Source organism: Pieris rapae, chromosome 3, assembly GCF_905147795.1.
Source record: "Pieris rapae chromosome 3, ilPieRapa1.1, whole genome shotgun sequence".
Lineage (NCBI taxonomy): Eukaryota > Metazoa > Arthropoda > Insecta > Lepidoptera > Pieridae > Pieris > Pieris rapae.
This window is the reverse complement of record NC_059511.1, coordinates 6,451,780-6,465,292: the sequence shown is the minus strand read 5'-3', so window position 1 is coordinate 6,465,292 and position 13,513 is coordinate 6,451,780. Positions and strand designations below refer to the sequence as shown.

At 31.6% G+C, this 13,513-nt stretch overlaps 4 protein-coding genes across 5 annotated transcripts; 2 read left to right on the top strand and 2 right to left on the bottom strand.

Moving 5' to 3' along the window:
• The first annotated feature begins 630 nt into the window (after positions 1–630).
• On the top strand, positions 631–5,938 carry LOC110993191. Its single transcript, XM_045634549.1, has 12 exons — positions 631–667; positions 1,235–1,488; positions 1,590–1,761; positions 2,033–2,229; positions 3,064–3,202; positions 3,753–3,877; positions 4,070–4,313; positions 4,447–4,767; positions 4,849–4,976; positions 5,230–5,371; positions 5,512–5,645; positions 5,785–5,938. The coding sequence occupies exons 1-12, from the start codon at positions 631–633 to the stop codon at positions 5,908–5,910; spliced, it is 2,019 nt and encodes a 672-aa protein (XP_045490505.1). The 3' UTR covers positions 5,911–5,938.
• Positions 5,939–6,117: 179 nt separating this feature from the next.
• Positions 6,118–8,390, bottom strand: LOC110993322 (zinc metalloproteinase nas-15-like). The gene is made up of 6 exons (XM_022259532.2): positions 8,360–8,390; positions 8,155–8,265; positions 7,677–7,852; positions 7,284–7,422; positions 6,942–7,072; positions 6,118–6,558 (listed from the first exon to the last, which is right to left on the bottom strand). Exons 3-6 carry the CDS (start codon positions 7,818–7,820, stop codon positions 6,121–6,123), a joined length of 852 nt encoding a protein of 283 aa, XP_022115224.2. The 5' UTR covers positions 7,821–7,852; positions 8,155–8,265; positions 8,360–8,390; the 3' UTR covers positions 6,118–6,120.
• Positions 8,391–10,181: 1,791 nt separating this feature from the next.
• On the top strand, positions 10,182–11,408 carry LOC110993206 (protein windbeutel). Its single transcript, XM_022259359.2, has 2 exons — positions 10,182–10,898; positions 11,153–11,408. Exons 1-2 carry the CDS (start codon positions 10,341–10,343, stop codon positions 11,354–11,356), a joined length of 762 nt encoding a protein of 253 aa, XP_022115051.2. The 5' UTR covers positions 10,182–10,340; the 3' UTR covers positions 11,357–11,408.
• A 251-nt stretch (positions 11,409–11,659) lies between these two features.
• On the bottom strand, positions 11,660–13,387 carry LOC110993207 (ran-specific GTPase-activating protein). Of its 2 annotated transcripts, none has more exons than XM_022259362.2 (4): positions 13,230–13,387; positions 12,977–13,165; positions 12,612–12,846; positions 11,660–12,504 (listed from the first exon to the last, which is right to left on the bottom strand). In XM_022259362.2, exons 1-4 carry the CDS (start codon positions 13,239–13,241, stop codon positions 12,260–12,262), a joined length of 681 nt encoding a protein of 226 aa, XP_022115054.1. In that variant the 5' UTR covers positions 13,242–13,387; the 3' UTR covers positions 11,660–12,259. The 2 variants fall into 2 exon arrangements, with proteins under 2 accessions (XP_022115054.1, XP_022115053.1); XM_022259361.2 differs by having other exon boundaries at positions 12,977–13,185; positions 13,230–13,383.
• Positions 13,388–13,513: the final 126 nt, after the last annotated feature.

Here is a 13,513-nt window from a genome sequence, read left to right as displayed (position 1 = left end):
TATCACCGCATACACTAATTCAAGAACGACCAGTCACCACAAGTAGCACCCGTTCACGAGTATGACGCATGGCCAGCCATCGGCCCCCTCGCCATATTTTAGGGAGAGAGACAACCCGACGCATGGACGCCGCCACAAGCAATGACATTTGAGTGAGCATGACGATCCTTGAAATGTGCACTTGGCTACACAAGAAAATAGTAATAATACTAATTATACAGAAATAATTTGATACCACATGAATCACGGTTTGTTCCAACTTTACATTTAAAAAAAGTCGTAGATGTCGAAAATCGCCCCATAGTCTGAAAATGCAGCCGAGTGATTCTAAAAAAAGCAAGGATACACGAATAAAAACCAATTATAACAAATTGAAATTAAAAGTAATTTTTTTACATATTCACCTAGCCTCGATTTGAATACATTGAAAGAAGTAATATTTTTTATATTTGTGTGTAGTTTATTATACAGCTGTGCGCCTTCGTAAGTAAACATTTTTTTCCCGAAATTCGTGCGTTTTTTAGGAAGTGCAAGGTAGCTTGTTCGACGCATACTTCATAGAAAATTTTATTTTAACTCCATTTTAACCACTTCGTAGGTCTGGCTATATGTAGGTACTCTCGGAGCGCGATGTCGCCCTGTCCGAAGATTAATAACCTAAGAAACCGTGAGTGAGCAAAATGTACAGCCTTGGCTCGTACACCATTATCCTGTCGATCCTCAATACTTGAGGCTTAGAAATATTTAGGAAATAGGCATAAAAAAAATACTATTGCGCAGGGTATTCTGTGAATAGTTTGTATTGTCGATACGGAAAAAGCAAAACATAAATTTTAAAGCAACATATTTATTTCAAATCTACAAAAATGTTTATAATGTATAAATTTTTATGGCATTCGAAGGAAATTTAATTTCTCGAAACTACACAACGCACTTACTGTTGTGGCACAAGATGATTTTTTACAAAATTATTTATATATTATGCCTGTTAAAAGGAAGCATTAAGTGTGTGATACCGGGTCTGAGTGTCCAGAGAGGTAATTTATTTACACCCAAACACAATAATTAATCCACAATCTTAGATTGTTTTCAATGTCACTGTTCTATAAAAAAAAACTGAATCTATTATACGAATATAAATATGACTACAGTGTTAGTAGTTTTATGTAAACAATTATTATGATAAAAACGCTATTACTATCACAACTTAAATATAATTTTGGTATCTTTGCAGTTGATGAGAGAATCGTTGAGAAAAAGCGACAAGATACTTTCGAAATATGTAAAATTTTTAAAGAACAAAATAATCTGGTTATAAGCAATGCCAAAGAAGCCCGCCCCAGATTAAGAAGAAATATACAAGAAAATCCAGCCATAAACAGAGAAGATCTTAAAAGAGTTGAAAGCATAGTTGAGAAACTCTACGATGAAGTGGAAAAAAAAATAACTTATAGGCAAAGAAAATTTAATGATTCGACTACGATAAAGGTTGGTATAAAAACAGTATCTGGCGATGTAAAGAACAATATTGAGTTTTACTTATTAGTGTGGTGTTATTGGTTGCGTAACTTATTAGTTATAATTTACAGATCAGCCATAGGCGTTTCAATTTTGCTCCAGCGAGTTTATCGGGACCTGAAAAACAAGGTCCAAGTGCTGATGGTGCGAAAGTACTATATCATGGAGGTCCCGATACAATGCCTTGGACCAAGAAGTGGCATCATGGGATCGTTCCATATTTTATCGATCCTAATTCTTATGGTACCCTTTATTTTTATGAATATTTTTGGGTTTTTAGTAGATTCAATAAGAAGTTAACAATAACTACCGGTGACAGTTGACCAAAACCCTTATATACCTGCACATATTTAATATGATAAATGTCATCTTAATTTAAACAAAAGGGATAACAATAGGGAGCGATACTTAATTCTGAAACCAATAATTTTTGATAAACTTTTATATTATCAAAGCACCGCACAGCAAGTGATTTATATATATAGGAATAAGCATAAGTGTTAAAAAATTCTAGATGTCCAACTAACGGAAGTGATAATCAAAGCATTTGATTACTTTGAGAAAGTTACTTGCATTCGGCTGCAGCGGCTAAGAGATCGACCCCTTGATAAAAAGTCTCTACAAAGTGTGGAATGGTTGTATATCAGCAATCCTTCTGGTATCCGGCAATGCGTTCATAGTAACGAGAGAAAACCCAATCAAGGTGTTCAGGTAAATATTGTCTTATAATAATATACAATAGTACATATCCATTGAAATGAAGTATCTACAACTGCTGCAGTACATTGCCGCAGGTTCTCTTTTCACATCGTTTAATCCATAACTTTTTTATATGATACCTACCACCGACACCTTTGCTCTGAACATCCTAAGCCACATCCCGTCAGTCCATCCGTTTCGTTTTGATGTTTTTGACACTGTTTTTGTCTAAAGAATGGATGCGCCACCAGACGCATTTTTTCCGAAGAGTAAAAAATTAAATAGAGTAATTTATTAGCCAGGTTTAGTACCACAACAGCCCGAATTTAAATCCTTCTTATGTACAGAATTGGATGAAGGTTGTCCACGAACCTAACATAAGCCCTCAGATCTAAATACGTTACAGTAATATTGTATAACTGATATTCATGTTAAATTTTGTAAATGTACAATAACACTGCAAGGTTCGAAAAGTATGTATTTAAAGTTTGTCATTTTTAGATTAAGTTAGGTAATAGGTGCAATTTTATGTAGTTATACTTACATTATAGTGGTTATATAGACATAGACATAACAATTATTACTATCAAAACACACACAGAGATACATACAAAATAATAATAATCAAAAAGAAAAAAGAACGATAGATAACAGTTTTTTTATTTTCAAAGAACAAGGTATGTTTTACGTGTGTACCTAATGTGTGTGTGCTGTGATTGAGATTGGCCCTGGCTCAGCATTATGCTAAGAAGCAAAGTGTTCCACAGCGCTATTCATTCTGCCAGATACCACAGCAGCTAGGTATTTCCCTATTTTCGTGGCAGTTTCATAATCAATTTGTTTTAGATGGTGGTAATCGGCTACGATTGTATGTCTTTAGGGGAAATTCTTCATGAAATTATGCACGTATTAGGTTTCTCTCATGAACATACCCGGCCCGATAGAGACAGCTACATAACAATCTTGTGGGACAATATAAAAGCAGGTCAGGTATTTTATTAATATATTCATCAAATTTTTAATTTTTAATTCTGAAGTGATGGGGAACATCACTTCAGATGTTATTAAATACAAGAAAAAGAAGCCTAACGATTAAATCTCTGCGCTGTCATTTTTCTAAATGTATTTTTCTAAATATAAGATTTAATAACTAGTCTTGTTATTCATAATTATTACTTGTCAATGAATAAAACCAATGAATAAACAAAGGTAGAAAATAAGAATGAACAGTCAAGTCATACATACATGTCTGAAAGGATAATAAATGTATTTATGTAAATAAATAAAATAAATAACTGAACATCAGGAATGACAGCGAATACATATTATGTAATATCTACGGCTATAATATTTCTTAGTAAAACGTTCTTGAAATTAAACGAAAAGAGATGCTATAAGTTATGTAAAAAATTTACAAGTATATGTATAGTTCCCCTTTTATAGTTAATCCAAACTAGAACTCCTAATTTTTGGCTGTCTTTGAGTCTCTTTATGATGAAAAAATTAATAACAATATTTATACAAAATTATTATAGGATACAAGAAATATTTCTCAGCACGCCGAGTTGATCCGCTTAATCTGCCATATGATTACGCTAGCGTGCTTCATTATCCCCCTCGAGCGTTTTCTAAAAATGGGCAAATGACCATAATGGCGCAAGTAAGATACTATTATAAAAGATTAAAATCTTTATAGGCATATATATTTAATTAAATAATTAAATTTCGAATCGCAGGTGTCAAAATTGTCCCGCGGACAGTTTCACTAACGTTTGCTGATTTCAATACGTTACCTATATGTTATAATTGCCTTTTAAAATTTTAATAAGAACATCAGACTTCTTTTCTTCAGCAACCAACAAAGATTGGCCAACGTGAAGCTTTAAGCGAAATAGACATTTTAAAAGTATCAAAAGTATACAACGCCGAGTGCATGGAACGGAATAAGGAATATCTTTTGGAAACGTGTCCTAGCGTTATGAATAGAAGGAAAGATGAGCAAGCAGCTACTATTGATGAAATCAATGATTACTTTAGCGAAAGGATCTGGCCGTATGGTATAGTTAATTACAAGATACGGGATGATATGGAATTTAGTGAGTCATACTCATCTTTATGCATAAAATAAATATATTATAAGATTATTGATTAGAAAACAGTTAAATTTATAGGCTATATTATACTATTACAGTACAGTACAAAATATTTTTGTTATTCTCTCATTTACAGCAACTGAAGAAAAAGAAAACATTCAAGCTGTAATACGTCATATAGAAAAGGAAACATGCATTGAGTTTAGAAACCTAGACTCAAAAAGAGGTTCTTCAGAAAAAGAACTTTCAGATGAAGATAGAAAAAACAAACCAACCAAAGATGAAATAAACCCTCAACAATCAAACATAGATAATGTAACTTTTCACAATTCATCAGCTTACAATCATGGTAAAGCAAAGCTGACATATAGCATACCTAATTCCACTCCGGAAAGTCAAAGAGATACTGATAATGAAATTTCAAACGATAGTTGGGATAACCCTAAAATATCGAAAGGTACTTATAACTCAAAATTATATACTCTTTCTGAGTAAGTGAATTAGAATTACTACACTACCTTTTGCAAAAAAATTTCAGCAGCTACTCGATTAAAACGTAATATAATATTACCATTACGACGACATGCAGCGAATATATTAACCTTGGTTAGATCGTCCGAGCCTGGGTGCCAATGTCATCCCCCAGGAAGACCAAATGGACATAAAGTAAGTATTCAGGGGTTGATAATTGAATTAAACTTATGCTTGTATGTAACTTAGAAACAGTTGGGGAATATTTCCAACAAACAAGCATAACATTATTCTAGTTGTAAAATGAATAGAGATTTTAACAAAATACATATATCTAATCTAGCGTTCCCTGTGCTCTTCGATGATGTGAACAACTCGAATAATATTAAAATATACGATAAAACATAGGTGCTTCAGTAATGATATTCAATTGCAACATTGGTTTCAGGATCTTGTTATCAATAATGATTGCTTTAATTCGGTGAATGATCTTTTGCACGTGTTTGTACACGTGTTAGGTTTGGACCATCAACATAATATGCACGATCGTGATTTGTTTCTTAAAATCGTGTGGGATAATCTTACTCCAGGTTTCGAATATTATATACTATATACTATTAAAATACGTAACATTTCAATCGCATATAAGATGCGCTACATTTTGCTTACTCTGATTGCTATCTGATCTTCGACTTCTGAACCTATTCCAAAATTTATTTGGGCTTTTCAGAAATTAAATCTGAAATGTCACATAAGCTTCCGCCGGCCTCAGCAGCAGGGTTTGCCTACGACTACCAGAGCGTTATGCATTACCCGTGGTTACAAATAAAAGATGGTGTTACAAACATCATGTATCCAATATGGGTATGTATTTTGAAAATCTCAGTAATACGTTTTTAGTTATTATTTTTAATACAAATAGTTTATAATTCTCCTTTTTACGGAAGCAACGGGTTAGCTGTGTGACTATTTGCATATATAATACACTTAATATAATTTTTAGAATGATGGTTGGGCCATGGGTCACTGGCAAGGCTTAAGCTATATCGACGTTCGAAAATTAAACCTAATCTATAAAGAGCAGTGCGCATTGCGAAGTCAAAGTGTTTCTTCAAAACGACAATTTTAGATCATATTTCATTTGTTTTAATAGAACATCTAATAAACAAAAGAAGATTTTTATTTATTCCTCAAATATTTTATATGAAAATTCCTCAAATAGTTTATATGAAAAGGTTTATATGAAAAGGTATACTCATTGGATTTACCAAGTTCTTTTAAAAGAAAAGATTATCATTCCCTTTTTTATTGAGTATCTATCGCTTATTTTCTTTTCTTTTCATAACTTTCTTTTTTTTTCATCATAATTATTTGAATCTTCAACTGTTATTTCTTCCTTTGTATCTATTACTCTGTCATTTATAGTAGATGCTATGTCTGAATCGCTTTTTTTAGAATAATCATCACTGACTTCTGTTTCATAACTTTGACCGTCGTTTTGGGTACTTTTAACATTCACTTGATAATTCTTGTTTACAGATTTTTCATTGGTGGCTTTCTTATTAGGAGGACCATAATATCCAACTCCGTTTTCAAAGATTTGAACCATTGAATTTAAATTTACTGATCCCTTAAGTTTATCGTAGAATACATTTTTACATGAATCTATAACTTCACTTACTTTACGTTTGTTACATTCATGTTCGAACATCAATCTTAGTTTCATAGTGTCCAGTTGTGACAGATGATCAGACGGAGAGATGATTAGTCCAGATATCTTTAAATAACACAATTTATCAATTAGACAATATTTACCTAGCAGGTGTATTGTACCTAGTATAAGAGTAGGCCTGCTTTAAGAATGTTATATTGGGTCTTTTCCTGGATTATTGGAGATTTATATATGGATTGGCGCGCAAATCGAAATTCAAATAAACTTTATTCGAAAGCCGTATTAATAATTTCAAATTCAGACAATTGTCGAAAATGAGCTCGTACGTGAAAATGCCGCTGCGCAAACAACACGAAATATTTATTACATGTACGGGCCTTGCATTAGTTTAAACGGTCCATTATTTTGTTCAAACGTTTTAAATCTGGAAATTTTCAAAGTTGGAAGCATCCATGATGAACAAGCATAGTAAACGAGACATTTCTTACCAAAGGTATAATGGTTGCCTGTCCATTGCTACTGAATGCTCTATCATGAAAATGCATGACACTTGTTGGATCATACTCTGTCAAAACTTTTGAAGAATGTAATCCTTGTATTTGATAAAGGTGACGATATTCTATAAAATATACACAATTTACGATTATTAATAAAAAAAATACCCTACGAGTGTAAAGTAGTTTTTAGCAATCGTATCTCCATTTACTAGCACTGGCAACAGCACATTCCGCCTTTCAACAGCCCATACTTAGCGGCGCTGCTTATGGCAGTAACTAATATACATGTATTAAATCCCTCAACATCATCAGAAGTTTGTGTTCGAATTTTACCTGGTCTAATATTGTTCCAAAGCACTCGCATATAGCGATCACGATACGGGTGCGACACCTCGTCTTTCAATCCAATAGCGTGGAGTAAGGCATGAAGTATATCACTTTCCTTAAGACAATCGTATCCCAGGACTACAGTCTATGAAAATTAGTTGTTATAATTTACCTTCAAATTTATTAATCCCTAAAACCTACCAGATAAGGTGATTTTACTAATATCATATCTTGGTTAAAGTGTATATCTATTAAATGCTATGTTTTATTATTAATATTGTAATAAAATTTCGTAGGTTTCTCGTTGTATTAGATAGAAAACTGAGGATAAAAGGGCTTTGAATTTATTTCAGTTACAAAAAAAGAAAAGTCGATATCACAAACGGTGAAAGGACTTACTATTTCCTGACCATCCAATGTTAAAGTTTTATGAACGCATTCTCGTTTTTTCTGTGGGTTAGTTATGTGCAACCATGTGATATTAACGGGCTTCGTCACAACGGAGTTGAACTTGACGCAAGATGCACTTTGCACTGCATCCATTACTGAATGAACACGCTGAGCAATTATTTCGTCTGCAAATAAAGTTTGCTTATGTACGTTTAGAACAACAATAAATTTGGTTTTCCATATTTGTGCACCAATTGTTATAATATATAAAGTAAATAAAATTCTAATTTTAAATTTTAAAACAACAAGTAACTGTAGTATCATTTATTGAAGCCTGTTCAACAATCTACGTTATAGTGAACTAATATTTCTACTATATTCAGCCTAAGTTATAACAGTCATTTATTCGTAAAAAAATAAAACATATATACTAGTTATATCTGACTATGAATTAAAATGATGCTGTTGAAAATGTCAAGAGACTCACCGTAGCTCTTGGTATCGAAATAATATGTAATAACTCCAAATGGCCACAAGGCTCCTCCGTCCTGAATTTTAATTAAGTCTTGTGGATTTGAACCACTTAATAATTTTAAATCTAAAAATATATTTTTTATTATATAATAAGATAATTTTATACAATTTAATAATAGGATTGCTTAATTTTTTTTGGATTATTTTAGAAAACTTACTATTTTCAACTGGTACATACGGCTTTTGAACAAGCGCTAGAATAAGGACACGATTAACGTTAACAGAGTATTACCTTCCAATGTAATTTAGGCACCGGAAATTGTAATAGACTTACCATATTCTGCCAAAGGTTTTATATTTTTAGCAAATGCAAAAAACACATGGAAAAATAAAAATAAATATATTTTCATACTGAAATAAATGAAATACAATAAAAAAAGATATCAAAGTTTTTATTACATTGAATCAAATTCAAAAATAACATTCGAATTTATTATCAAAGCAGATTTAGAGGTAAAAAAGATTTAACGTTAAACGTTTGAAATAGCTCATAACCAACCATTTTTCGTCGCCCATGGACCAATACGCAATGAGAAAACCCTGTAAACATTCAAAACAACTTAAGATCACATTAATTCATTAAATTTACACTACTTTTAATATGAGAAGGTATCTTGAAATTATTTTATAATCTCCGTAGTTAACAATAATATATCCATCATAATAATGGGATGAATAGAGCGGGAATGGCCAGAAATAGAATGACCAGTCAGCACGTCGGTGGCCGGTGCTGGTACGCCACGCTCGTCAGTTGTGCCTACTGCCTGAGCTTGTTTACCGCGCTATGTTGATTCAAGCTTCTATCACAAATCTAAATCACAATCACAACTAACCTTGCAAAGCGATGGTTTTAAAACGAAAGACAATAAAATTATATGTATAGAGTATTTGTTTGTTGAAAAATTAAAAAAACTGGCTAAACTGTGATTCTCGACAGTAAGTATCAAACTTATTTTAAGATATCGTGTTATAACTAAAGTGACAATTTATTCATTGACTCCAATCGGGACATTGGTTTAATTTAGATCAAATAATAAGAGGTCAAAAAAAATAACACTTTTATTAGATACAGTTACTTCACTTAATAGTAAAATATAGGAACTCAAAATATTAAGTTAGTTTATCAGAACAACAAATTTGTTTTAATATAGCTGGTGACGATTTCAATATCATAAGAATGAAACTCTTTGCACGTTTAAAACAAGAACTGCTATTTATTTAGCTTAATAAACACTTAGCTTCGACTTTAGAAGGCGACTGTATCCTTACGCGATTTAAGTTTTGCAATAAAATAAAAAGGTATACTTTCTGTCATATCAATAACAATAGGTATGTTATTAATATGATCGAAAGTATAGTTTTTGCTTGTGACTAATCAAAGCCATAATTAGTACAGGTTTATTGTTTTACAAAAGCTTCAAACACAACTCTGTTTATCTCATCAAAAAACCGTCAATCTTCCACTCAATTCTACCTACTCAAGTATCTACTTAGAGTTTTGACGATAATAATACTTATATGTAATATACACTTTTAAACCGTCTTCGGTTTTAAGCTTGAACAGACTTAGTTAAATCGATTTGGGTGAAAACAAGTTCTAATTCATAGCCATTTCATTCAAAGTAGTTGATAAACAAACGCTCAAAACTGTTCTAAAGCGAAATCACAGTTACCCGTAGAGACCAATCAAATATCTCCACGGTCAGCATATAATTATTTGAACCAATAGTAATCGTTTGAGTCATACCAATAATATCTACATATCATGTCATACTTATAAAAATTTAACACGTATTGACCCAATATCGAAATATAACAATGTTTCTATACTAAAAAGGACCATTAAATGAACAAAACATCAAATTCTCGGATATTAAAATCAATATTTCCAATGGAATTGCCCTATAGTCGTTATTAGCAACCACCTTCAGAGCGCAGTTAAGAACTGTCAAACGTCATACTTGTCAATAAGATTAAAATTTAAATACATACATTGTTATTTGTTAGGGTACATTTCCTAGCGGCTAGCGGTCGATTTGATTAGATAGTTGTTTGGATTTATATAAATACACCGGTCAGTTTCAGAATATTAACAGTTAACATTAACCAAAGAATTTTCTGGTCGGACTTAAGTTAAACATGAGTTTTAACAGAAAAATTTCATTAGTGCTCTCAATATTTATTGCAATTCCAGCTGTTTACAAAGTGTCCGCATCTAGCGGTTCTATCGAATTGGATGAAATTTCGTTTGATAAAATAATAAATACATTCTCGGCATCTCTTGTAAAGTTTGATGTAGCATTTCCTTACGGCGATAAACATGATGCTTTTGTTGCGATAGCTAAAGAAGCAAAGGACGTTAAGGAACTAGTCATTGCAGAAGTCGGTGTTAAAGATTACGGCGAAAAAGAAAATTCAGAACTTGCCAATAAATATGGGGCCACAAAGGAAACTTTTCCAGTGGTGAAATTGTTTCTTAAAGGTCAAAATGAACCTATAACTTTTGACGATTCTCAAGGATTCACTACTGATCAGTTAAGGCGATTTGTTCGACAAAACACCGGCATCTACCTAAGCCTCCCTGGATGTGTGCGCGAACTTGACATGCTTGCTATTGAATTCATGAAAGCGAAAAAGGATGAGAGAAACAATATTTTAAAGAAAACTGAAGATGCTCTCAAAGTGCTTGACTCTGAGGTAATTTTTCAAAACTGTTTTTAGTTTTATTATATGGAATACTAATATATATAAATATAATGTTTACTACTACTACACTATAAGAACATAAATACTCTAATAAATAAGAAATAATAATACTTATTAGGTATCAAATATTATACTGAAAAGGACCTCCAAATTGTTCTATAAAAAAATTATATGGCTTATGTGTTATAGTTTAGTATAATATATGTATAAACACATTTTCATCTAATTAACACTTTAATTTACAGGGTAAAAATACTGGAAAAATATATAAAACTATAATGGAAAAAGTTCTTATCAAAGGTGACAATTTTGTTAAAACTGAAAATGATCGTGTAAAGAAAGTTATGAGTGGCAAGTTATCTGATGAAAAGAAACTGGATATGGCCCAGAGACTGAACATTCTTCAAACATTCCAACTTCATGAAATTCAATATAAGGATGAACTGTAGGCTATTATTATTAAGCTTACTTTTAATTACTTCAGTAAAATCTCTTCTACTAGCACGGTTTCTTATTACATCCTTAAATGAAAATTATTTGGCTACTTCTGGTATGTGTGATATTCCTTAATTTTAGAAGAATAAGATAATTATTTTAATTACACTGATAATTATGCATTTTCAAGTCTATAATTGTGTGTATGTATTTGTAATATCTCGTTCACATTTGACTGATGATGATACTGGTAATAGTATTTTATATATATTTAAAAAAATACAAAATGTGCAGAATAAAAGTGAAAAAAAGAAGAGGTTGTTTTATGTAATTTAATTGTCTTATTTATACAAATAATTTGAATATTTTATGTCATTGGCCATATAAAAGAACAGGAAAGACCTGATTACTTTTACTTACAATTTTTGGATTATGACAAAAACAATGCGCAAGTGAGCTACAGTACTTAAAAACATTAAATCATATCAGCTTGTATTAAATTTCCAATCCAATCATAATGGTATGTAGGTTACAACAATAGCCTTAATAAAAATAGTCCCTAGTGAATGTAATAATATAAAAATATTAAATCTAACTTTAATGCTACTTTAAAATGCATAATACCTAATAATAAAGAACATACCTTTTATGACTAAAAAATATAGCACTAAATATAATGGAAATTCAAAGTAAACTAAACAAGAGATTGTAGTCTGAAATTATTTAAATTTGCATTGTCCAACAGTCTCATACGCTGCAGAAGGTACAGAAATGAAGCGCAATGTAAAAAATACTACTAATAACTGCATTATGCATTTTTAATGCAATATTAGTCTACTTATATTTTTTAAATTTATATTTTGACTGTCCATGCTACAGGAATAAGATCTCTTAGACCACATTCATAAATGCTTGTTTTAGTCAGATTTTTCACTATCCACTTTCAGTTCTTTTAATTTCAGAACCACACCATCACTTTCTAGACTGTCTTTCTTTGAATCCTCATCACCTTTGTCGGTAGTTTTAGGTTCAGGAGTATCAGTGTCTTCACTTCTAGTGATACTACTCTCATCATCTGATGATAGATCTTGGGTATACAGAATACATTTTGTTCTTACAATTTCTTGGGCTTCGGCAAACTTTGCTTTCCATAATTCAGCATCTAATCATTAGAAATATTTCAACTATAAGTGTTTATATATTGAAAGTATACAATATGTTACTAGTAATAATAACAATTACAATTTTTTATAATTTACAAAAACTTACTCTGCACAGTGCCAAACTTTATAGCCAGCAATTCCTGTTTCATAGTTTCATCAGCAAAGTCCGCAAAAACAGACCAATTAAAAGCCTTGTCAGAACCACAGTGCACATTCATTCTTATATCAGGAGTTATAAAATGATTTGCACACACTTTTAGTGTCTTGTCTCGTCGCATTACAACTCTTACTGTATTGTTTAACTTGTGGCGAAGTAATTTTATGTCACCAGTACCGCGTTCCTTAAAGTAATATTATAAAATACATCACATTCACATCACTAAGTAGATAAATAAGTTAATTAAAATATTTAGAGGATAGACTTTTCGTTTCAATTAATCAGGAACCATATAGAAAAAATACTATAATAACCTTCCATTCATGATCGGCGGTGTCGTATCTGTAGAGCCTGGCGCGGATTTTTGCTAGCTCTTCTTCATCTTCTTCGTTAGTCTGAATATCCACTAGAGGCAACGATAGAACAGGTTCAAAGTGAGGGTCATGTTCTGGAGACTCTGCATCACCCTCGCTCTCACTATTGCGCCTCACACTTTCCTCGGTCTGCAAACATAACATTAGAACTAACCCAAGTTGAAACATATAATTAATAATGATGACAACTTACCGGTAAAGACATTGTATTTATGGAAATAAAATAGCCTGCTAAATAATTAAAAATAATGAAACTAAACGACTCACAATTACTATTGTTGGAAAATGCAAATTATAAGAAACAAACTGAGACAAACGTCCGTTGTCTAACTTTTAATATGCGTTGGCACAGATAATATTAACAATTAACTTCTGTTTAATGTTTTAAGGATAACCTGTGGCTTTACCGTTTCCCGTTACATTAATAACAAAAAAAAGATTTATTTATTTATTATTGCTGAAAATAAAGCAACTGAC